General features: G+C 48.1%; 1 protein-coding gene across 3 annotated transcripts in view; it reads left to right on the top strand.

Moving 5' to 3' along the window:
* The window catches only part of LOC135508974 (cyclin-dependent kinase 17-like), a 69,907-nt gene that overhangs the window by 22,171 nt on the left and 21,103 nt on the right, over positions 1-26,633 (top strand). For 2 of the 3 annotated variants that reach the window (XM_064929225.1, XM_064929226.1), the window contains exons 2-4: positions 5,680-5,828; positions 8,016-8,189; positions 12,802-12,935. In XM_064929225.1, coding sequence (XP_064785297.1) covers positions 5,702-5,828; positions 8,016-8,189; positions 12,802-12,935 — 435 coding nt within the window. In that variant the 5' untranslated portion in view covers positions 5,680-5,701. The remainder of the gene's footprint in view (positions 1-5,679; positions 5,829-8,015; positions 8,190-12,801; positions 12,936-26,633) is intronic. The other variant, XM_064929228.1, reaches the window with a different exon arrangement.

Raw genomic sequence — 26,633 nt, 5'->3', positions numbered from 1 at the left:
TTACTAGTTCAACGCTCTAACCACTAAGCTACCCTTCCGCCCCGTGTGTACACACACTACTGTTCAAAAGTTTGGGGTCACTTGCAAATGTCCTTGTTTTTGAAAGAAAATCACTTATTTTTTTTGTCCATTAAAAAAACCATCAAATTGATCAAATACAGTGTAGACATTTTTAATGTTGTAAATAAATATTATAGCTGAATCTCTGATTTTATTTTTTTGGAATATCTACATAGGTGTACAGAGGCCCATTATCGGCAAACATCACTCCTGTGTTCCAATGGCACGTTGTGTTAGCTAATCAAAGTTTATAATTTTAAAAGGCTAATTGATCATTAGAAAACCCTTTTGCAATTATCTTAGCAGCTGAAAACTGTTGTTCTGATTTAAAGAAGCAATACAACGGGCCTTCTTTTACACTAGTTGAGTATCTGGAGCATCAGCGTTTGTGGGTATGATTATAGGCTCAAAATGGCCAGAAACAAAGGACTTTCTTCTGAAACTTGTCAGTCTATTGTTGTTCTGAGAAATGAAGGCCATTCCATGCGAGATGTTTTCTCGTTTTTCAAGCGAAGGTATTTTAAGGGAGTATGCGAGCACACTCGTTCAGTTCACTTAGCCAACTTCGGCTAGCCGCCATCGCTCCTCACATCCCCTCTCGCTCCTCACATCCCCTCTCGCTCCTCACATCCCCTCTCGCTCTTCACCCTTCCCCCTGCTTCTCTTAGTCTTTTCCCTACCCCCTCCAATCCTCACTGTCCTCCATGCCAGGCAAACTGATGTGGAAAATACAATTTTGCATATAGCTACTGGAAAGCTGATTTTGTCCATGTAGGGAAGTCATGGTTAGCCGTGGTGAAAAGCGTGTGTACTGTAGGGTGTTTGGTTAAAGAAGACAGAACAGAATATAATTTTAGTCTCCTGCTGGGTGTTTTGAATTTAGACATGGGGGGGGGGGGGCACAGTGTGTTGCCATGGCAACAAATTCTAATTAGTGCGTACCGAATGGGACTACTTCTCTTGCTGTGGCCCTGTGTCTCTGGAGCACAGTCTTCTGCTCAGCCTACTTACTCATGGGAGCAGGGATACTCTGGGATCACATCCAGGGCTTCAGGGCTTCAGACTTGACCACAAGCCAAGCTACAGGAACAAGGACCGGATGGGTCAGACACTGCCGCTAATAACTCCAGTCAAATGCTTTCATCCATTTTTACTCCGTGGAACACAGTGTGCACTGAGGCCGCGCCGGAGCCCCCGCGGGCGAGGAGGCCGCGCCGGAGGCCCCGCGGGCGAGGAGGCCGCGCCGGAGCCCCCGCGGGCGAGGAGGCCGCGCCGGAGCCCCCGCGGGCGAGGAATGAGAAGTCTATGAGCTATTCCTTTGGCAGTGACAACTCCTGAGTCCACATACACACCATCTGTCCCTCACGCTGAATGGGGATGGAATGCAACGTGAAGGGGCTGTAGCGACACACTAGTCCTGTTCTCCCTTTTTCTCAGAAATCCCCTGCTTTACCATCTGCTAGCAGTTCATGGACTCAAATGGCACACTATCCCCTACATCGTGCTGCACACCTTTTAGGGAATATGGTATCATTTGGGACGCAGACCATGACTTTCATCCATCTCTCCCAATACAAAATGTTTTTCCAGTGTGGGAAATTAATTGGCCTATTTTAATAACGTCTAAATTCTGTATATCCCCCCCTGTCCCCCCCTGACTGTTGATAGGTTGTTTCTGGTTCCCTCCAGTCAGTTCATATTAGTTTCCATCCCCTGAATCTCTCCCGATACGTCATGTTTGTTACTTTTCTCAATGTAATTACCTCTACTGTTCTTTGCCTCAAATCGAAATGATGCGTGTAAGTGTTTTAATAGCTTCGTTCTTCTTTACATTAGAGGGGTGGCAGAGTAGCCTAGTGGTTAGAGAGGAGGGGCAGCAGGGTAGCCTAGTGGTTAGAGTGGAGGGGCGGCAGGGTAGCCTAGTGGTTAGAGCGTTGGACTAGTAATCGGAAGGTTGCAAGTTCAAATCCCCAAGCTGACAAGGTACAAACCTGTCGTTCTGCCCCTGAACAGGCAGTTAACCCACTGTTCCTAGGCCGTCATTGTAAATAAGAATTTGTTCTTACCTGACTTGCCTAGTAAAAAAAAAGACTCATTACATTCCATAGCAACATGAATCATTATCTCTCCCAATACGTCATGTTTTTCCAGTGTTGGAAATTAATTAGGGTCTGTTAGTAACTCTATCTTAAGCCTGTTTCCTTTAGTGTTGATGGGTTTTTGTGTTCGCTCCAGTCAGTAGCTATAAATCAATGCAATGTCTACATTTCACAGCAGATGTGGGATTACTTGGATATTTAGCTTGAGGATCTTGAGGTGTGTTTGACGCTTGTGTTCTTTCCCATTAACCCATTTTTACTATAGATGTGGTATTGGTGTATATTGCTTGAGGTGTGTTTGATGCTTGTATTTCTTGTGAACTCTTTGAAAGCAGAGTTGATTTATTAGGGAAGTTCCCAGAACATGTTGCGTCTTGCTGGGGCTGGGCGATATGGCCTAACTTATGGGTGATTCATGATATACATTACCAGTCAAAAGTTTGGCCACTTACTCATTCAAGGGTTTTTCTTTATTTGTTCTATTTTCTACATTGTAGAGAATTAGTGAAGACATCAAAACTTATAAAATAACACATATGGAATCATGTCGTAACCAACAAAGTGTTCAACAAATCTAAATATATTTGAGATTCTTTAAAGTAGCCAGCCTTTGCCTTGAAAGCTTTGCACTCTTGGTATTCTCTCAACCAGCTTCATGAGGTAGTCACCAGGAATGCATTTCAATTAACAGGTGTGCCTTGTTAACCTGTAGTGACGCCCAGCCCGTGAACAGGACCGTTATCATCATCTGACACTAATTAGCATAACGCAATGGACATAAATCTTCCTAGAAAATCTTCCTATTCATGAAAATCACAAGTGAAATATATTGGAACACAGCTTAGCCTTTTGTTAATCACCCTGTCACCCTTCAAAATATGCTTTACAGCCAACGCTAGACAAGCATTTGTGTAAGTTTATCATAGCCTAGCATAGCATTATGCCCTGCTAGCAGCAGGCAAACTTGTCACGGAAATCAGAAGCAATCTAATTAAATCGTTTACCTTTGAACTTCGGATGTTTTCACTCACGAGACTCCCAGGTAGACAGCCAAAGTTGATTTTTTTTTCCCCAAAAGATTATTTTTGTAGGCAAAATGGCTCCATTTGTTCTTCACGTTTGGCTAAGAAATCGCCCGGAAATTGCGGTCACCACAACGCCGAAAAATATTCCAAATTAGCTCCATAATATCGACAGAAACATGGCAAACGTTGTTTAGAATCCATCCTCAAGCTGTATTTCTAATATCTATTCGATAATATATCAGTCGGGACAATTCGTTTTTCACTCTGACCGATTGGAGTAATGGCTACCTACCTCTGTATTTTACGCGAGAATCTCTCTCGGAGCCACCATGTGACCACTTACGCAATGTGGCTGCCTATGGCTATTCTTCAACAGAAATGTGTAAAACTACGTCACAATGCTGTAGACACCTTGGGGAATACGTAGAAAGCGTAAGCTCGTTGATGGTACATTCACAGCTGAATAGGGAGTCATTGGAACACAGCGCTTTCAAAATATGGGGCACTTCCGGATTGGATTTTTCGCAGGCTTTCGCCTGCAACATCAGTTCTGTTATACTCACAGGCAATATCTTTGCAGTTTTGGAAACGTTAGTGTTTTCTATCCAAAGCTGTCAATTATATGCATATTCTGGCATCTTTTCCTGACAAAATATCCCGTTTTTAAAACGGGAACGTTTTTTTTCCAAAAATGAAAATAACTGCTCCCTAACACCAAGAGGTTAATAAGTTAATTTGTGCAATTTATTTACTTAATGTGTTTGAGCCAATTAGATGTGTTGTGACAAGGTAGGGGTGGTATACAGAAGATAGCCCTATTTGGTAAAAGAGTCCATATTATGGCAAGAACAGCTCAAATAAGCAAAGAGAAACGACAGTCCATTACTTTAAGACATGAAGGTCAGTCAATACTGAAAATGTCAAGAACTTTGAAAGTTTCTTCAATTGCAGTTGCAAAAACCATCAAGCACTCTCATGAGGAACGCCACAGGAAAGGAAGACCCAGAGTTACCTCTGCTGCAGAGGCTAAGTTCATCAACCATTAGACCCAGCCTTCTACAACCATAAGACCCACTAATTATTTTATCAAAATATTTGAACCTGCTTTTTTTGTGCAGTAATCACTGATCTGGCTTTCAAGTCTATGAACATACCCTTTTTTTTGTTACAAATGGAACTAGAACCATGCAAAATGCACATTCACAAATAAAGATCACTTCTTGTTGAAAAGTAACACAGGTCTCATCAACAATCTCTCAAGCCCATGTGCTAATGATTAGTCTGCTAATCTTTATATTTCAAGTTTAGCTAACAAGGTTCTATTTGCTAGCTAACAAGGTAGAACAGTTGAATTGTTATGAACCCACCTTTCTGTCCGTCTCCAGCTGTTTGAACAGCATGCTGAAAACCATAGGTATTATAAGTCTCTCGGGCCTCTTCATTTCAGTTATCTTATACCTTCAGCTATCTCGTACCTCTCGTCCCTTCAGCTATCTCGTACCTCTCGTCCCTTCAGCTATCTCGTACCTCTCGTCCCTTCAGCTATCTCGTACCTCTCGTCCCTTCAGCTATCTCGTACCTTCAGCTATCTCGTACCTCTCGTCCCTTCAGCTATCTCGTACCTCTCGTCCCTTCAGCTTTCTCGTACCTCTCGTCCCTTCAGCTATCTCGTCCCTTCAGCTATCTCGTCCCTTCAGCTATCTCGTACCTCTCGTCCCTTCAGCTATCTCGTCCCTTCAGCTATCTCGTACCTCTCGTTCCTTCAGCTATCTCGTACCTCTCGTCCCTTCAGCTATCTCGTACCTCTCGTCCCTTCAGCCGTAATATTCCTCAAACTCAGAACATGTAACAGTGTGTGGGTATCCATTTCTCTTAGATTACTCTCTCCCCAGACCTTACTGACTGTCCCCTCTCTCCCCAGACCTTACTGACTCTCCCCAGACCTTACTGACTGTCCCCTCTCTCCCCAGACCTTACTGACTCTCCCCAGACCTTACTGACTGTCCCCTCTCTCCCCAGACCTTACTGACTGTCCCCAGAACTTACTGACTGTCCCCTCTCTCCCCAGACCTTACTGACTCTCCCCAGACCTTACTGACTGTCCCCTCTCTCCCCAGAACTTACTGACTGTCCCCTCTCTCCCCAGACCTTACTGACTCTCCCCAGACCTTACTGACTGTCCCCTCTCTCCCCAGACCTTACTGACTCTCCCCAGACCTTACTGACTCTCCCCAGACCTTACTGACTGTCCCCTCTCTCCCCAGACCTTACTGACTCTCCCCAGAACTTACTGACTGTCCCCTCTCTCCCCAGACCTTACTGACTCTCCCCAGACCTTACTGACTGTCCCCTCTCTCCCCAGAACTTACTGACTGTCCCCTCCTCTCTCCTCTCCCCGAACTTACTAACTGTCCCCTCCTCTCTCCTCTCCCCAGACCTTACTGACTGTCCCCTCCTCTCCCCAGAACTTACTGACTGTCCCCTTCTCTCCCCAGACCTCCCCTGCCAGAGAGCACCATGGAGAAGATGAAGCGGTTTAGGAGGAGGCTGTCCCAGACTCTGAGAGGGAGTCAGACCATCGACGAGTCTCTGTCTGAACTGGCTGAACAGAATACGATAGAGGAGAACGGCAACAAGGACAGCGGTGAGGGTGTGTGTGTGTGTGTTTCTGGGGAGGGCACGGGGGTGTGTGTGTGTGTGTGTGTGTGTGTGTGTGTTTTTGGGGAGGGCACGGGGGTGTGTGTGTTTTTGGGGAGGGCACGGGGGGGTGTGTGTGTGTGTTTTTGGGGAGGGCACGGGGGTGTGTGTGTTTTTGGGGGGCGCACGGGGGGTGTGTTGTGTGTGTGTGTGTGTGGGGGGGGGCACGGGTGTGTGTGTGGGGGGGGGGGGGGGGCTGTATGGAGCCTGCGAGGCATCAAAACAAAGATAATTAACCAGCTATGTCACACTATCTCTCAGCTGGTATTAAGCCTTCCAGGCATAGTCTGGTGTTGTCGTTGGCTGCCGTGGCGTTGCTATGGTGCTGGCTTGTCAGGGTCTCGAACGTTCTAGAGTTTCCATGACATTGCCACAGTGACTTAGAGGACTCTGTAAAGCAGCTGTTCATCTTGAAACGCATTTCTCTCCTCGTTCTGTCTCTCTCTGTCTTTCATCACCAGGCTTTATCAGTGTTTTTCCCAGCTCCCCTCTCCTCTCTTTTCTTCAACAGCTATTCTCTCCTTTTAACCAGCTTCCCTCTCCTTCCCTATCTTCTCTTCTCTCTTCTTCTCTCCTTTTAACCAGCTCCCCTCTCCTTCTCTCTTCTTCTCTCCTTTTAACCAGCTCCCCTCTCCTTCCCTCTCTTCTTCTCTCCTTTTAACCAGCTCCCCTCTCCTTCCCTCTCTTCTTCTCTCCTTTTAACCAGCTCTCCTCTCCTTCTCTCTCTTCTTCTCTCCTTTTAACCAGCTCCCCTCTTCTTCTCTCCTTTTAACCAGCTTCCCTCTCCTTCTCTCTTCTTCTCTCTTTTTAACCAGCTCCCCTCTCCTTCCCTCTCTTCTTCTCTCCTTTTAACCAGCTCCCCTCTCCTTCCCTCTTCTTCTTCTCCTTTTAACCAGCTCCCCTCTCCTTCCCTCTCTTCTCTCTTTTTAACCAGCTCCCCTCTCCTTCCCTCTCTTCTTCTCTCCTTTTAACCAGCTCCCCTCTCCTTCCCTCTTCTTCTCTCCTTTTAACCAGCTCCCCTCTCCTTCCCTCTCTTCTCTCCTTTTAACCAGCTCCCCTCTCCTTCCCTCTCTTATTTTCTGTAGGTATTCTGGGCGGCAGGTAGCCTAGTGTTTAGAGCATTGGTCTAGTAACTGAAAGGTCGTTTTGCCCCTGAACAAGGCAGTTAACCCACTGTTCCTAGGCCGTAATTGAAAATGAGAATTTGTTCTTAACTGACTTGCCTAGTTAATTCCATGTTTTTTAAAGCACTTTTAAACTCCAAATCTGCCCTGACTGTTCCCTGCTCCTGAATAGGGACAGATTAGGTGTGTGTGTGGTGTGATATTAAAGGTGTGTGTGTGTGGTGTGATATTAAAGGTGTGTGTGTGTGGTGTGATATTAAAGGTGTGTGTGTGTGGTGTGATATTAAAGGTGTGTGTGTGTGTGTGTGTGTGTGTGTGTGGTGTGATATTAAAGGTGTGTGTGTGTGTGTGTGTGTGTGTGTGTGTGTGTAGGAGGATGATTTACGTGTGTGTTCTTCTGCAGAGGGGATTGTGATGCGGCAGACTGCTGTGTGTTTGCCAGTATAAATCCAGGAGACAGAATGGTCAGATGAGTAGAGCTGGTGTGATGAGTATGAGTCCTAATGCCATACCCTTAATATGATTTATATAACACAACACTGCAGTAGTAGTGGAATAAGAGTGTGTGTGTGTGTGTGATCTAGTAACGATGTAGGAAGGAGTGTGTTAGGTCATCTGTTGTTTTGAGAGACGTTCTGTTTTCTCTCTGATGTTTTTCTTTGATCTTAATCCTGTTAGTTTTCTCTCTCTTTCTCTTGGTATTGATGTCCACACACAGGGCCTAATAATCCCTCTTACACAGTGTTTCCCCTACGGGTTTTTCCCAGCTGGACTTTCTTTATTTTAGTGGCAGCCACGTTTTAACAGCGGTGGTGCGCTGCAGTGCATATAGATACATTTCCTGACAATATGCCTCGTTTTAGGCCTTGGGTTTTCCCTGGTCAGGTGACTTGGTTGGGGAAGATGGCCTGGTTCCATCTATGCTAAACAGTGTTATACAGTACAGGCTAACAGTATTCTAATCTAAGGTACTCGTATTGATTCGCAGTTCTGTTTCTTCCCACCGACAGGGACCGTGGTGCATAACGGTCACGGACTTCCCCCCTCGGCCCACAGTGTTCACTCCTTCCTGCACCAGTACACTAGTTCCTTCAAGAAGCCCTCTCTGCGGAGACCCCAGAGCGTCATAGGTGGAGGAGGGCTAGGGTCTTTCATGGCCGTGCAACGCAACGGCAGCCGCCTTGGTGAGACAACACACACACGGGCACGGACACACACACGGGCACGGACACACACACACATACGGACACACACACACATACACACACACATGGGCACGGACACACACACACACACACACGGGCACGGACACACACATACACGGGCACAGACACACACACACACACATACACAGGCACGGACACACACGGGCACGCACACACACACACACACACACACAAGTACAGGCACGGACACACACACACGGGCACGGACACACACACGGACACGCACACACACACACACACGGGGGCACGGACACACACACACACACACACACACGGGGGCACGGACACGCACACACACACGGACGCACACACACACACACACACACACGGACACACACACACACACGGGCACGGACACACGCACGGACACACACACACGGGCACGGACACACACACACGGGCACGGACACACACACACACACACACGGACGCACACACACACACACACACACACACACACGGACACACACACACACACACACACGGGCACGGACACACACATACACGGGCACAGACACACACACACACACATACACAGGCACGGACACACACGGGCACGCACACACACACACACACACACACACAAGTACAGGCACGGACACACACACACGGGCACGGACACACACACGGACACGCACACACACACACACACGGGGGCACGGACACACACACACACACACACGGGGGCACGGACACGCACACACACACACACACACACACACACGGACACACACACACACACACACACACGGGCACGGACACACACGCACACACACACACGGGCACAGACACACGCACGGACACACACACACGGGCACGGACACACACACACGGGCACGGACACACACACACACACACACACAGTGTCAGCTGAGAGGGGGTAGGACAGTGGAAACTGACCAGGGAGTGGCTGCTGCTATAGTTCCCAGCAGCAGTGGATGACGTTGAGTTGATGGAAAGAATAACATTTAGTCATGTGTATATGGTCTGCTCTTATCAGTAGTGATGGTACAGTCCTTGTCAGGGCGGGCATTTTTTTGCCATATTGACCTCATCCTGTAAAAATGGCCCATCTCTCGTCTCTCTGTTTCATCCCTCTCCCCCCACTCTCCCCCTCCTCTCTCCTCTCGTCCCACTCTCCCCCTCCTCTTCCCTCTCTCTGTTTCATCCCTCTCCCCCCACTCTCCCCCTCCTCTCTCCTCTCGTCCCACTCTCCCTCTCCTCTCTCTTCTCTCCCCCTCCTCTCTCTTCTCTCCCCCTCCTCTCCCCTCTCTCTGTTTCATCCCTCTCCCCCCACTCTCCCCCTCCTCTCTCCTCTCGTCCCACTCTCCCCCTCCTCTCTCTTCTCTCCCCCTCCTCTCTCTGTTTCATCCCTCTCCCCCCACTCTCCCCCTCCTCTCTCTTCTCTCCCCCTCCTCTCTCTTCTCTCCCCCTCCTCTCTCTGTTTCATCCCTCTCTCCCCCTCCTCTCTCTTCTCTCCCCCTCCTCTCTCTTCTCTCCCCTCTCTCTGTTTCATCCCTCTCCCCCCACTCTCCCCCTCCTCTCTCCTCTCGTCCCACTCTCCCCCTCCTCTCTCTTCTCTCCCCCTCCTCTCTCTTCTCTCCCCCTCCTCTCCCCTCTCTCTGTTTCATACCTCTCGTCCCGCTCTCCCCCTCCTCTCTCTGTTTCATCCCTCTCGTCCCACTCTCCCCCTCCTCTCTCCTCTCGTCCCACTCTCCCCCTCCTCTCTCCTCTCGTCCCACTCTCCCCTCCTCTCTCTTCTCTCCCCCTCCTCTCTCCTCTCGTCCCACTCTCCCCTCCTCTCTCCTCTCGTCCCACTCTCCCCCTCCTCTCTCTCTCTCTCCCCCTCCTCTCTCTTTCTCTCCCCTCCTCTCCCCTCTCTCTGTTTCATACCTCTCGTCCCACTCTCCCCCTCCTCTCTCTGTTTCATCCCTCTCGTCCCACTCCTCTCTCTTCTCTCCCCCTCCTCTCTCTTCTCTCCCCCTCCTCTCCCCTCTCTGTTTCATACCTCTCGTCCCGCTCTCCCCCTCCTCTCTCTCTGTTTCATACCTCTCGTCCCACTCTCCCCCTTCTCTCTCTCTGTTTCATACCTCTCGTCCCACTCTCCCCCTTCTCTCTCTCTCTTTCATACCTCTCGTCCCACTCTCCCCCTTCTCTCTCTCTGTTTCATACCTCTCGTCCCGCTCTCCCCCTCCTCTCTCTCTGTTTCATACCTCTCGTCCCACTCTCCCCCTTCTCTCTCTCTGTTTCATACCTCTCGTCCCACTCTCCCCCTTCTCTCTCTCTCTTTCATACCTCTCGTCCCACTCTCCCCCTTCTCGTCTCTCTGTTTCATCCCTCTCCCCCCACTCTCCCCCTCCTCTCTCCTCTCGTCCCACTCTCCCTCTCCTCTCTCTTCTCTCCCCCTCCTCTCTCTTCTCTCCCCCTCCTCTCCCCTCTCTCTGTTTCATCCCTCTCCCCCCACTCTCCCCTCCTCTCTCCTCTCGTCCCACTCTCCCCCTCCTCTCTCTTCTCTCCCCCTCCTCTCTCTTCTCTCCCCCTCCTCTCTCTGTTTCATCCCTCTCCCCCCACTCTCCCCCTCCTCTCTCTTCTCTCCCCCTCCTCTCTCTTCTCTCCCCCTCCTCTCTCTGTTTCATCCCTCTCTCCCCCCTCCTCTCTCTTCTCTCCCCCTCCTCTCTCTTCTCTCCCCCTCTCTGTTTCATCCCTCTCCCCCCACTCTCCCCCTCCTCTCTCCTCTCGTCCCACTCTCCCCCTCCTCTCTCTTCTCTCCCCCTCCTCTCTCTTCTCTCCCCCTCCTCTCCCTCTCTCTGTTTCATACCTCTCGTCCCGCTCTCCCCCTCCTCTCTCTGTTTCATCCCTCTCGTCCCACTCTCCCCCTCCTCTCCTCTCGTCCCACTCTCCCCCTCCTCTCTCCTCTCGTCCCACTCTCCCCCTCCTCTCTCTTCTCTCCCCCTCCTCTCTCCTCTCGTCCCACTCTCCCCCTCCTCTCTCCTCTCGTCCCACTCTCCCCCTCCTCTCTCTTCTCTCCCCCTCCTCTCTCTTCTCTCCCCTCCTCTCCCCTCTCTCTGTTTCATACCTCTCGTCCCACTCTCCCCCTCCTCTCTCTGTTTCATCCCTCTCGTCCCACTCCTCTCTCTTCTCTCCCCCTCCTCTCTCCCCCTCCTCTCTCTTCTCTCCCCCTCCTCTCCCCTCTCTGTTTCATACCTCTCGTCCCGCTCTCCCCCTCCTCTCTCTCTGTTTCATACCTGTCGTCCCACTCTCCCCCTTCTCTCTCTCTGTTTCATACCTCTCGTCCCACTCTCCCCCTCTCTCTCTCTCTTTCATACCTCTCGTCCCACTCTCCCCCTTCTCTCTCTCTGTTTCATTCCTCTCGTCCCACTCTCCCCCTCCTCTCTCTTCTCTCCCCCTCTTCTCTCTGTTTCATACCTCTCGTCCCACTCTCCCCCTTCTCTCTCTCTGTTTCATGCCTCTCGTCCCACTCTCCCCCTCCTCTCTCTTCTCTCCCCCTCCTCTCTCTTCTCTCTGTTTCATACCTCTCGTCCCACTCTCCCCCTTCTCTCTCTCTCTTTCATACCTCTCGTCCCACTCTCCCCCTTCTCTCTCTCTGTTTCATTCCTCTCGTCCCACTCTCCCCCTCCTCTCTCTTCTCTCCCCCTCTTCTCTCTGTTTCATACCTCTCGTCCCACTCTCCCCCTTCTCTCTCTCTCTCTGTTTCATGCCTCTCGTCCCACTCTCCCCCTCCTCTCTCTTCTCTCCCCCTCCTCTCTCTTCTCTGTTTCATACCTCTCGTCCCACTCTCCCCTCCTCTCTCTCTCTCTCTGTTTTGTACCACTCTCCCCCTTCTCTCTCTCTCTCTGTTTCATGCCTCTCGTCCCACTCTCCCCCTCCTCTCTCTTCTCTCCCCCTCCTCTCTCTTCTCTGTTTCATACTTCTCGTCCCACTCTCCCCCTTCTCTCTCTCTCTCTGTTTCATACCTCTCGTCCCACTCTCCCCCTCCTCTCTCTCTCTCTGTTTTGTCCCACTCTCCCCCTCCTCTCTCTTCTCTCTGTTTCATGCCTCTCGTCCCACTCTCCCCCTCCTCTCTCTTCTCTCCCCCTCCTCTCTCTTCTCTCTGTTTCATACCTCTCGTCCCACTCTCCCCCTTCTCTCTCTCTCTCTCTGTTTCATGCCTCTCGTCCCACTCTCCCCCTCCTCTCTCTTCTCTCCCCCTCCTCTCTCTTCTCTCCCCCTCCTCTCTCTTCTCTGTTTCATACCTCTCGTCCCACTCTCCCCCTCCTCTCTCTCTCTCTGTTTTGTACCACTCTCCCCCTTCTCTCTCTCTCTCTGTTTCATGCCTCTCGTCCCACTCTCCCCCTCCTCTCTCTTCTCTCCCCCTCCTCTCTCTTCTCTCCCCCTCCTCTCTCTTCTCTGTTTCATACCTCTCGTCCCACTCTCCCCCTCCTCTCTCTCTCTCTGTTTTGTACCACTCTCCCCCTTCTCTCTCTCTCTCTGTTTCATACCTCTCGTCCCACTCTCCCCCTCCTCTCTCCCTCTCTGTTTTGTCCCACTCTCCCCCTCTCTCCTCTCTTAGACATCGTCCATGAGAATATGAAGATGGGTTCTGATGGAGAGAGTGACCAGGCATCAGGGACCAGCTCAGATGAGGTTCAGTCTCCCACAGGGGTGTGTCTGAGGAACAGGGGTAACCGACGCATCTCTGCAGAGGTACGTCTAGCTCACGGTCTGACCCACCTTCACCTCTCCATCCCGTCACCGCCCGTTCCAGGGCGGAGAAGGATCGGAAGGGTTTTTTGTCAGAGGCGTTCAACTACTTTTGGAGGACAATGGAAGTTTAGGGGGGAGATCCATCTTTATTAAACCAGGTCAAAATTTGTGTGTAACAGATTTCTATTCAACTTCCACCGTCCTCCATGAGTGACTCGCTATCTCTCTCACACGCATTTCATTCCTCACCTCACGTACCCGTGGTCACATACACTCACTGGCCAGTTTATTAGGTACACCCCCCCCCCATTCTCGGGAATTGATGGCTCCTACAGGCCGTGAGCCATGGTTTGCTATATAAAGCAGGAAGACCGGCATGGAGACATTCAGTTACTGGAATGGGCAAAACGAGGGCCCTAAGTGACTTTGAGCGTGGAATGATTGTCGGTGCCAGGCACGCCGGATCCAATGTCTCATAAACGTCTCCTGGGCTTCTTACACACGACAGTGACTAGTGTTTTCTGAGAATCCAGTCAGCGGCAGTCCTGTGAGAGTGAAAACAGCTTGTTTGAAGGAGAAGGGCAAGAATTGTGCTAGCTAATCGGCGATCCACAAACAGACAAATTCAGGCTATTCTAGAGGCAAGGGGGAGGTCTGACCCAGTACTAGCTGTGTGTACCTACTAAACTGTCCGGTGAAGAAGTGACTCCGGGATGCTGGCCTTCTGGGCAGAGTTGCAAAGAAAAAGCCATATTTCAGACAGGCCAATAAAAAGATTAAGATGGGCAGAAGAACACAGACACTGGACAGAGGAACTCTGAGTCCGGAGTCGCCTCTTCATTGTTGACGTTGAGACTGGTGTTTTGCGGGTACTATTTAATAAAGCTTCCAGTTGAGAACTTGTGAGGCATCTGTTTCTCAAACTATACTGGTTAAACTCGACACTCTAATGTATTTGTCCTCTTGCTCCATTGTGCTCCGGGGCCTCCCACCCATTTATTCTAGTTAGAGCAACTTTGAGCTGTTCTGTGAAAGGATTAGTACACAGCGTTGTACGAGGTCTTCAGTTTCTTGAGAATATCTCGCATGGAAATAGCCTTCATTTCTCAGAACAAGTATAAACTGAAGAGTTTCAGAAGAAAGTTAATTGTTTCTGGCCATTTTGAGCCTGTAATCGAACCCACAAATGCGGATGCTCCAGATACTCAACTAGTCAGTTTTATTGCTTCTTTAATCAGAACAACAGTTTTCAGCTGTGCTAATATAATTGCAAAAGGGTTTTCTAATGATCAATTAGCCTTTTAAAATGACAAACTTGGATTAACTAACACAACATGCCATTGAACACCTAGTCATTCCAGGGTTTTCTTTATTTTTACTATTTTCTACATTGTAGAATAATAGTGAAGACATCAACTATGAAATAACACATATGGAATCATGTAGTAACAAGAAAAGTGTTAAACAAATCAAAATATATTTGAGATTAGTCAAATAGCCACCCTTTGCCTTGATGACAGCTTTGCACAATCTTGGCATTCTCTCAACCATCTTCACCTGGAATGCTTTTCCAACCGTCTTGAAGGACTTCCCACATATGCTGAGCAATTGTTGGCTGCTTTTCCTTCACTCTGCGGTCCGAATCTTTACAGTGAAAGGCTTAATTACAAGCCCTTAACCAACAGTGCAGAAAATACTTAACAAGTAGACTAAAATTAAAAGTTATAATAAAAAGTAACACAATAAGAATAACAATAATAAGGCTATATACAGGGGGCACCGGTATGCAGGGGTACAGGCTATTTGAGGTAATCTGTACATGTAGGTGGAGGTGAAGTGACTATGCATATGTAACAAACAAACAGCGAGTAGCAGCAGTGTACAAAAAGGAAGGGGGGGATCAATGTAAATTGTGTGGTGGCAGTTTTCTGAATTGTTCAGCAGTCTTATGGCTTGGTGGTAGAAGCTGTTGAGTCTTTTGGTCATAGACTTGGCGCAGTCTATAACTTGGGTGACTGGAGTCTCTGACAATGTTATGGGCTTTCCTCTGACACGCCTATTATATAGGTCCTGGATGGCAGGAAGTTTGGCCCCAGTGAGGTACTGGGCCGTTTGCACTACCCTCTGTAGCGCCTTATGGTCAGATGCCGAGCAGTTGCCATACCAAGCAATGATGCAACCGGTCAGGATGTTCTCGATGGTGCAGCTGTAGAACCTTTTGAAGATCTAGGGGCCCATGCAAAAGTCTCCTGAGGGAGAAAAGGTTTTGTCTTGCCCTCTTTACGACAGTCTTGGTGTGTTTGGGCCATGATAGTTCATTGGTAATGTGGACATCAAGGACCTTGAAACTCTCGACCCGCTCCACTACAGCCCCGTCGATGTTAATGGGGGCCTGTTCGCCCCGTCTTTTCCTGTAGTCCACGATCATCTCCTTAGTCTTGCTCACATTGAGGGAGAGGTTGTTGCCTTCTCATTCTAGGCTGTCTCATAGTTGTCGGTCATGCCACTGTTGTGGCATCAGCAAACTTAATGATGGTGTTAGAGTCGTGTTTGGCCACGCAGTCGTGGGTGAACAGGGAATACAGGAGGGGACTAAGTACACACCCCTGAGGGGCCCCAGTGTTAAGGATCATCGTGGCAGACGTGTTGTTGTCTACTTTTACCACCTGGGGGTGGCCTTTCAGGAAGTCCAGGATCCAGTTGGGAGTATTTTGGGGGGTATTTTGTTCCAGAGTCCTTAGTGATGAGCTTCGTGGGCACTAGGGTGTTGAACGCTGAGCTGTAGTCCATGAACAGCATTCTCACATAGGTGTTCCTTTTGTCCAGGTGAGAAAGGGCTGTGTGGAGTGCGATTGAGATAATGTTATCTGTGGATCTGTTGGGGTGATTGGAGTGGGTCTAGGGTGTCCGGGAGGATGCTGTTAATGTGAGCCATGACCAGAATTTCAAAGCACTTCATGGCTACCGACATGAGTGCCATGGGTCGGTAATCATTTCGGCAGGTTACCTTTGTTCTTTGGGCACAGGGACTATGGTGGTCTGCTTGAAACATGTAAGTATTACAGACTTGGTCAGGGAGAGGTTTAAAATAGCACAGTTATTTTGGGTAGAGCTGATACATACGTAGTCTTAGCACATACTGTACCTAATCTTAAAACAAACGTAATCTTTAAAAAAATGTATTTAAAAAATATATGTTTACCTCTTTTACTCCCTAATTTCATGGTATTCAATTGGTAGTTACATTCTTGTCTCATTGCTTCAACTCCCGTACGGATTCAGGAGAGACGAAGGTCGAGAGCCATGCATCCTCCGAAACACAACCCAACCAATCCGCACTGCTCCTTGACACAATGCCCGCTTAACCCAGAAGCACCAATGTGTTGGAGGAGACACCGTACACCTGGCCACCGTGTCAGCGTGCACTGCGCCCGGCCCGCCACAGGAGACGCTACAGTGCGATGGGACAAGGACATCACTGCCGGCCAAACCTTCCCCTAACCCGGATGACACTGGGCCAATTGTGCGCCGCCCCATGTGTTTCCCGGCCGCAGCCGGCTGTGACAGAGCCTGGACTCGAACCAAGACTTCCAGTTGCACAGCTAGCACTGCGATGCAGTACCTCAGACCACTGCACCAGTCGGGAGGCCCCACATACTTGTCTCACACGCACCACCCGCAGGTCCTCATGACTCATCAAGCTGTGTGTGTTTGTGTGTGTTTGTGTGACAGACCAGACAAAGATCCGACAGCATCATTGTTTATCATCAAACTAGTTTCCAGAATCTAAATCTTACTACTGTAAATCTAGCTTTGGAAGACAAACTGTGAAAGGCATGTGATGTCCACTAGGGAAAGGGATTGGTTGTTTTCCTGAAAAGTACTGAGCAACGAGGCCTGCCTTGGGAACAACCAAACAGAAGAGAAAAACCAATGGGTGGGGTTTTTTCCCTTCACAATTGGCATTCACAACATCAAAAACCTGTATATGCTTTCATATACTGTGCATATTGACACAGACCACTGCATTATCTACAGAGAGGTTTGAGTCTGCTAGAAACCTACATGTTCCTTACTGTACATATTGACACAGACCACTGCATTATCTACAGAGAGGTTTGAGTCTGCTAGAAACCTACATGCTCCTTACACAGGAACGTGAAACCCCACAAACATCAATACTCCTCCTCTCTGGTTTTCACTTTTTTTCTCTCTTTTCATTGACCCTCTCTTTCTCTCTCTTTATTTCTCTCTTCCAGCCTCCCTCCCCCTTCTCTCTGACTCTGCTAGCTAGATAGCTCTCCCTCCCCCTTCTCTCTGACTCTGCTAGCTAGATAGCTCTCCCTCCCCCTTCTCTCTGACTCTGCTAGCTAGATAGCTCCCCCCCTTCTCTCTGACTCTGCTAGCTAGATAGCTCTCCCTCCCCCTTCTCTCTGACTCTGCTAGCTTGATAGCTCTCCCTCCCCCTTCTCTCTGACTCTGCTAGCTTGATAGCTCTCCCTCCCCCTTCTCTCTGACTCTGCTAGCTTGATAGCTCTCCCTCCCCCTTCTCTCTGACTCTGCTAGCTAGATAGCTCTCCCTCCCCCTTCTCTCTGACTCTGCTAGCTAGATAGCTCTCCCTCCCCCTTCTCTCTGACTCTGCTAGCTAGATAGCTCTCCCTCCCCCTTCTCTCTCACTCTGTTAGCTAGATAGCTCTCCCCACGCTGCCTCCTGTAGGCGATCCACAATTCGCCAGTTAGCTCCTGTTCAGAGCCACTCCCTACAGAGTCCTGCTTTGTGTGTTTTGGAACGCGTTGTTTGATTGACCCCCTCCAAAGCACCACAGCTTCAGTCCAGAGCACCACAGCTTCAGCCCAGAGCACCACAACACATCCCATCACATGCCTGATGAGTATTGACACATTTCCTTTAGCACACAGGGAGAGGGAAGGAGCTCCACATACCAGTAGCCAGGGGTGGGACAAAGTCATTGTTTTATAAAGTCACAAGTAAGTCTCAAGTCTTAGCACTCAAGACCCAAGTCAAGACAGGCAAGACCCAAGTCAAGACAGGCAAGACCCAAGTCAAGACAGGCAAGACCCAAGTCAAGACAGGCAAGACCCAAGTCAAGACAGGCAAGACCCAAGTCAAGACAGGCAAGACCCAAGTCAAGACAGGCAAGACCCAAGTCAAGACAGGCAAGACCCAAGTCAAGACAGGCAAGACCCAAGTCAAGACAGGCAAGACCCAAGTCAAGACAGGCAAGACCCAAGTCAAGACAGGCAAGACCCAAGTCAAGACAGGCAAGACCCAAGTCAAGACAGGCAAGACCCAAGTCAAGACAGGCAAGACCCAAGTCAAGACAGGCAAGACCCAAGTCAAGACAGGCAAGACCCAAGTCAAGACAGGCAAGACCCAAGTCAAGACAGGCAAGACCCAAGTCAAGACAGGCAAGACCCAAGTCAAGACAGGCAAGACCCAAGTCAAGACAGGCAAGACCCAAGTCAAGACAGGCAAGTCCCAAGTCAAGACAGGCAAGTCCCAAGTCAAGACAGGCAAGACCCAAGTCAAGACAGGCAAGACCCAAGTCAAGACAGGCAAGACCCAAGTCAAGACAGGCAAGACCCAAGTCAAGACAGGCAAGACCCAAGTCAAGACAGGCAAGACCCAAGTCAAGACAGGCAAGACCCAAGTCAAGACAGGCAAGACCCAAGTCAAGACAGGCAAGTCCCAAGTCCAGACAGGCAAGTCCCAAGTCCAGACAGGCAAGACCCAAGTCCAGACAGGCAAGACCCAAGTCCAGACAGGCAAGACCCAAGTCCAGACAGGCAAGACCCAAGTCCAGACAGGCAAGACCCAAGTCCAGACAGGCAAGACCCAAGTCCAGACAGGCAAGACCCAAGTCCAGACAGGCAAGACCCAAGTCCAGACAGGCAAGACCCAAGTCCAGACAGGCAAGACCCAAGTCCAGACAGGCAAGACCCAAGTCCAGACAGGCAAGACCCAAGTCCAGACAGGCAAGACCCAAGTCCAGACAGGCAAGACCCAAGTCCAGACAGGCAAGACCCAAGTCCAGACAGGCAAGACCCAAGTCCAGACAGGCAAGACCCAAGTCCAGACAGGCAAGACCCAAGTCCAGACAGGCAAGACCCAAGTCCAGACAGGCAAGACCCAAGTCCAGACAGGCAAGACCCAAGTCCAGACAGGCAAGACCCAAGTCAAGACAGGCAAGTCCCAAGTCCTAAACAAGTCATAATGTGCTCTTCACCAAATGTAATACCATTTCATATTTTTACCAAGAGTAATAGTTAGTATATTACATTTACGCAAATCATGAATGCGTTTTATAAATATCTATATACTTATTACTTTCCAAATGAACGTTATATTTCCATGGAAATACATGGGTAGCCCCCCCCCCCCCCAAAAAATAGTGATCGACTATCGAGGATCGCTATGGGGCGCAATCAGGCGGTGTAGGCTTGAACATAATCGCCCAACCAACACACACACACACACACTTTCTATGTGGTTACAGTAGGCTAACGTATGTCAATGGTTTTAGGAACAGCAGTAACATCAGGCAGGATTTAGGCTACCAAATGCCTAGCCAGTTGTAACTCAATCTGGGTGCAATGATCACGTTCCCGCACTGACTGACTGTGGAGGCTCATTGATTTAACGTTACGTTTGCCTTCATGATACACCAGTAAAGTAATAAAATATATAGCTGTCGGCTATATTAACCACGACTCACCGTTCTTTGTGCAGCTTCAAATGTCAAACAAAGTTTGAAATTGTTGTTCCTCCTTCTGTAGTTTTCTTTCCGCATGTTTTGTAAGTTGCAATCCATTTTTATTGTTGATACAGCATCGTCATATCCGAAAATAATAATTTCAGGGGTCATCTTTCCAAGGGCTCCATCTGAATTCACCCACCGACATTCCTCTTCACCGTCACTCACAACTTTATCTCCGCTGGCACAATTTGATTGGCTGCTGTCCGATTCAAACTGTAATCCGTTAAATGAAGAGTTGATGCGCTGCACACTTTTTAAATTTTTTATAGCATCATTTTTTAATATTTGGGCTTGGGGAGGCTTGGGGAGGGTATCAAGTCAGGTCGAGTCATAAGGCTCAAGTCCAAGTCAAGGCGCAAATCATTGGTGTTAAAGTCAAAGTCGAGTTGCAAGTCATCATATTTGTGATTTGAGTCCACACCTCTGCTTAGTAGCCGTTCTGTCCCACTGTTCAATCAATAACTGTCAATACAGTAGACACTGTTGTACTGGGGCCTTCTTCAGCAGCACGCCTAGGGCCTTTCACACGATCCATATAACAACGCTCCTGGAGCCTGGGCCCTATCACTCGGTCCATATACCAGGGCTCCTGGAGCCTGGGCCCTATCACACGGTCCATATACCAGGGCTCCTGTAGACTGGGCCCTATCACACGGTCCATATGCCAGGGCTCCTGGAGCCTGGGCCCTATCACATGGTCCATATACCAGGGCTCCTGGAACCTGGGCCCTATCACACGGTCCATATACCAGGGCTCCTGGAGCCTGGGCCCTATCACACGGTCCATATACCATGGCTCCTGGGCCCTATCACACGGTCCATATACCAGGGCTCCTGGGCCCCATCACACGGTCCATATACCAGGGCTCCTGGGCCCTATCACACGGTCCATATACCAGGGCTCCTGGGCCCTATCACACGGTCCATATACCAGGGCTCCTGGGCCCTATCACACGGTCCATATACCAGGGCTCCTGGGCCCCATCACACGGTCCATATACCAGGGCTCCTGGGCCCCATCACACGGTCCATATACCAGGGCTCCTGGGCCCCATCACACGGTCCATATACCAGGGCTCCTGGGCCCCATCACACGGTCCATATACCAGGGCTCCTGGGCCCCATCACACGGTCCATATACCAGGGCTCCTGGGCCCCATCACACGGTCCATATACCATGGCTCCTGGGCCCCATCACACGGTCCATATACCAGGGCTTCTGGGCCCTATCACACGGTCCATACACCAGGGCTCCTGGGCCCTATCACACGGTCCATACACCAGTTGCCCCTAAAGTTCAGAGGAGAATCGAACTGTATCGTCCATTCTGAAGATGTATATTCTCCTTTTCCGTTACCATACAATAATGATTACAACATTATACCCACTATAACATTTAAACAGTGGACCTGACATACTCTATGAAGGGATTAACCCGAACTCTCTGACTGTGCCTCCTCTGTGTCTGTGGTCAGTCAGTTACAGTAGTATTATATAGTCCTGTAGTCTACAGAGGAAACATGGCTGTTCTGTTGTCACTAGTATTATATAGTCCTGTAGTCTACAGAGGAAACATGGCTGTTCTGTTGTCACTAGTATTATATTGTCCTGTAGTCTACAGAGGAAACATGGCTGTTCTGTTGTCACTAGTATTATATAGTCCTGTAGTCTACAGAGGAAACATGGCTGTTCTGTTGTCACTAGTATTATATAGTCCTGTCGTCTACAGAGGAAACATGGCTGTTCTGTTGTCACTAGTATTATATAGTCCTGTAGTCTACAGAGGAAACATGGCTGTTCTGTTGTCACTAGTATTATATAGTCCTGTAGTCTACAGAGGAAACATGGCTGTTCTGTTGTCACTAGTATTATATAGTCCTGTAGTCTACAGAGGAAACATGGCTGTTCTGTTGTCACTAGTATTATATAGTCCTGTAGTCTACAGAGGAAACATGGCTGTTCTGTTGTCACTAGTATTATATAGTCCTGTAGTCTACAGAGGAAACATGGCTGTTCTGTTGTCACTAGTATTATATAGTCCTGTAGTCTACAGAGGAAACATGGCTGTTCTGTTGTCACTAGTATTATATAGTCCTGTCGTCTACAGAGGAAACATGGCTGTTCTGTTGTCACTAGTATTATATAGTCCTGTAGTCTACAGAGGAAACATGGCTGTTCTGTTGTCACTAGTATTATATAGTCCTGTCGTCTACAGAGGAAACATGGCTGTTCTGTTGTCACTAGTATTATATAGTCCTGTCGTCTACAGAGGAAACATGGCTGTTCTGTTGTCACTAGTATTATATAGTCCTGTAGTCTACAGAGGAAACATGGCTGTTCTGTTGTCAGTAGTATTATATAGTCCTGTAGTCTACAGAGGAAACATGGCTGTTCTGTTGTCACTAGTATTATATAGTCCTGTCGTCTACAGAGGAAACATGGCTGTTCTGTTGTCACTAGTATTATATAGTCCTGTCGTCTACAGAGGAAACATGGCTGTTCTGTTGTCACTAGTATTATATAGTCCTGTCGTCTACAGAGGAAACATGGCTGTTCTGTTGTCAGTAGTATTATATAGTCCTGTAGTCTACAGAGGAAACATGGCTGTTCTGTTGTCACTAGTATTATATAGTCCTGTAGTCTACAGAGGAAACATGGCTGTTCTGTTGTCACTAGTATTATATAGTCGTGTAGTCTACAGAGGAAACATGGCTGTTCTGTTGTCACTAGTATTATATAGTCCTGTAGTCTACAGAGGAAACATGGCTGTTCTGTTGTCACTAGTATTATATAGTCCTGTAGTCTACAGAGGAAACATGGCTGTTCTGTTGTCACTAGTATTATATAGTCCTGTAGTCTACAGAGGAAACATGGCTGTTCTGTTGTCACTAGTATTATATAGTCCTGTCGTCTACAGAGGAAACATGGCTGTTCTGTTGTCACTAGTATTATATAGTCCTGTAGTCTACAGAGGAAACATGGCTGTTCTGTTGTCACTAGTATTATATAGTCCTGTAGTCTACAGAGGAAACATGGCTGTTCTGTTGTCACTAGTATTATATAGTCCTGTAGTCTACAGAGGAAACATGGCTGTTCTGTTGTCACTAGTATTATATTGTCCTGTCGTCTACAGAGGAAACATGGCTGTTCTGTTGTCACTAGTATTATATAGTCCTGTAGTGGTAAGTAGACTAGAGGAAACATGGCTGTTCTGTTGTCACTAGTATTATATAGTCCTGTAGTGGTAAGTAGACTAGAGGATACATGGCTGTTCTGGGATTACATCACTGTATGGGATTACACAATGTAATACGTTCCAGATGGGCCCCGTTGTACGGGATTAGGACCGGATGATTGGACAACTGTAGAGGGGGAAGGGGTTCAGAGGTCAGCTAACGGATAACCCCCCCCGCCGCCCCCGATATCGCCAATCCTGGCACTGGAGGGACATAGACCAATAGGATTCCATAGCTCAAGATAGATAGACCAATAGGATTTCTTAATTTAAACAAAGAAAACACCAATCCAGTAATAGCAGCAATAAGACTTACCTATGCTGCTACTCTATCAACATACCGTATAAAGCATGATTCAACATCCCCCTAGTTACGACCGGTTACAGCACACAACTACACAACCAAAAGGCAGATGAGACCATAGTCACATTCCAGACAGAAACAGAAAGGGCAGAGCCGGCGGGGCAGAGCCGGCGGGGGCAGAGAGCCGGCGGGGGCAGAGAGCCGGCGGGGGCAGAGCCGGCAGAGTCGATACTAGATAGTTGTTGGTTCTTTCAGCACTAGAAAGATCATGTAAAACTGACTGTCTTTTATATGTGCTCCCTGGACAGGGTCAATCATATATTTAGACACTGGAGAAAACCATTTGATAGTTCAGTGTTGCATAAAACCAGTTTCCCACTGTTACTTCAGCATTGCCTCAGAAAAGGTGGGAGTGGATTTTAAACAGCCAGAGAGATTAACATCCAGTAATCTAACCAACAGAGGAAATGCAATAAGAAGTGTGTGTGTGTGTGTGTTTCTATATAACAAGCCATCAAGCTCATGTTTTGGGGCAGGTTTCCTCGGGGGGTAAAGTCATGAACCCATGTCTCTTACACAGCCTCAGGGATACCGTTTATAACATGCACACACACACACACACACACACACACACACACACACACACACACACACACACACACACACACACACACACACACACACACACACACACACACAGTACTCTCTGTTAGATAATGGAGTCCTCGGTGGGCTGTTCATGGGGCTAGAAGCAACTGTTGTAAAATAATAATAGTGTAACAACCCTGGGTTTATAAGCCCGAAAATCGACTCTGCCGCAGGAGCACGAGGAGCACGCAGTCGATAGCGCGAGGGACGGAGACGGACGGACCTGCGGCAGTCGATAGCGCGTCGGACCTCGGGTTCGAAGGTCGAGGGTTCGAGACCTGCTCCCTGCCTGTTTCATTACAATATATTCCATTAAGCAGACGCTTTTATCCAAAGCACTTCGTCATGCATGCATACATTTTACAAATGGGTGATCCCAGGAATCGAACCCAAACCCCTGGCATTACAAGTGCCATACCAACTGAGCTACCAAGAGTCCAAGGATCTCCCCCAGGATTTAGTTTAGGGTCTCCTCGACTCTGTTTAGTTTAGGGTCTGCAGTATTGGTTTAGAGTTGACTCTGTTTACTTAAGGTCTAGATTTACATTAGCATGTTACCTAGCTGTTTTCACTGTCTCTCTGTCGCTTTCTCAATTCAATTTGCTTTATTGGCATGACGTAACAATGTACATATTGCCAAAGCTTACTTTGGTTATTTACAATATGAAAATAATAAGAATCAAAATTGACAACAGTAACAACAATAACAACAATAACCAAGGGTCAAAATAACCAAACATTGAACAACAAGCATACAGTAGAGGACATGTGCAGGTTGATTGGTCTGTCAGACACTGTCCTTCATCTTATGTCAGGCAGCAATATAGTGCGCTGCCAACCCACAGCTCTCTGCGTCCTCCCCCAACAGGACGGGTGGCCTACTCTCATCAGAGAGGTCTTTGAAACCTTGAATAAGGGCTTCAAATTTGGGGAAATGACACTCTAATTGTTTAATATTTTTCACATTTTGTCAGGAAATGCAGCTCCGTCTCAGGTTCTGCTGTTGTACAGTGGTTGCACAGCCTTTCCTCTACAGGGAACCAGGTGTTCCTGTGTCTACCCTTCTCAATGACAAGGCTGTGCTCACTGAGCCTGTACTTTGTCAAGGTTTTGATCAGTAATCATTGTCAAATAGTTAGCCACGGTGTGCTGTCGATTTATGGCCAGATAGCACTGTGCTTGTGTTTCCCAATAAGCAATTGTGTTGTAATTTGTTTTATTCTGATTGATTGGATGTTCTGGTCCTGAGGCTTCAGTGTGTTAGTAGAACAGGTTAGTGAACTCAGCCCCAGGACCAGCTGGATGAGGGGACTGAGGCTTCAGTGTGTTAGTAGAACAGGTTAGTGAACTCAGCCCCAGGACCAGCTGGATGAGAGTCCTGAGGCTTCAGTGTGTTAGTAGAACAGGTTAGTGAACTCAGCCCCAGGACCAGCTGGATGAGGGGACTGAGGCTTCAGTGTGTTAGTAGAACAGGTTAGTGAACTCAGCCCCAGGACCAGCTGGATGAGGGGACTCTTTTCTTTGCTCAGCTCTTGGCATTACAGGGCTTGGTAATTATATGCGAGGGGGTCACTATTTTAGGTGTTTACAAAACTTAATTGCTCTTTTTTGAGTTCTTATTATTAGTGGATATTAACCTAATTCTGCCCTGCATGCATTGTTTGTAGTTTTCCTCTGGACATGTAGGAGAATCTTACAGAACTCAGCATGCAGGGTTTCAATGGGGTGTTTGATCCATTTGATGAAATCTTGTTTTGCAAGTGGACCCCACACATCGCTGGCATAAAGTGCAAGTGGTTCAATGACACATTCAATTCGATTTTGCCAAATTTGAATAGGTATTTCAATTTGAATTTGTTTTTTAATGGCGTAGAATGCCCTGCATGCTTTCTCTCTCAGTTCATTCACTGCCTCATTAAGGTGTCCATTTGAGATTATTTTAAACCTAAGTAAATGTAGTGTGTGCAGTACTCTATATATTTTGTACCAATTGCGAACTTTGGTCTAATTCCCTGAGATCTGGATCTTCTCTGGAAAATCATTATTTTAGTCTTTTTGGGGTTTACTGCCAGGGCCCAGGTCTGGCAGTACTGCTCTAGCAGGTCCAGGCTCTGCTGTAGGCCATGTGCTGTGGGTGGCAGGCATAGGTCATCTGAGAAGAGTAGGCATTTAACCTCTGAATTGTGGAGACTAACACCAAGGGCTGAGGATTTTTCTAGATTAGTGGCCAATTCGTTGATGTAAATATTGAAGAGTGCAGGGCTCAGATTGCAACCCTGGCGAAGGCCCCGTCCCTGGTTAAAGAATTCTGATCTTTTCTTGACAATTTTAATGCTGCACGTATTGCCAGTATACATTGATTTAATTATGTCATATGTTTTACCCCCTACACCACTTTCAATAACTTTGTAGAACAGTCCTGTCTGCCAAATAGAATCAAATGCTTTTTGGAAGTCGATAAAGCAAGCTTATATATTTTGGTGGACATGTTTATCTATCAGGGTGTGTAGGGTGTAAATATGATAAGTCTCAATGTTTTGGTATAAATCAAGACATTGTGCTTATTAAGGAAGTTTGAAATCTTACATTGATAATACTACAGAAAACCTTCCCCAGGTTACTGTTCACACAAAGGTCTCTGTAATTGTTGGGGTCAAATTTGTCTCCGTTCTTGAAGATTGGGGTTATGAGTCCTTGATTCCAGATGTCAGGGAAATAACCACACTCAGGA

This window comes from Oncorhynchus masou, chromosome 22 (genome assembly GCF_036934945.1).
Source record: "Oncorhynchus masou masou isolate Uvic2021 chromosome 22, UVic_Omas_1.1, whole genome shotgun sequence".
In the NCBI taxonomy this organism is placed as follows: Eukaryota; Metazoa; Chordata; class Actinopteri; order Salmoniformes; family Salmonidae; genus Oncorhynchus; species Oncorhynchus masou.
The sequence above is the reverse complement of the archived record's forward strand: the minus strand, read 5'-3'. Positions and strand labels throughout refer to the sequence as shown.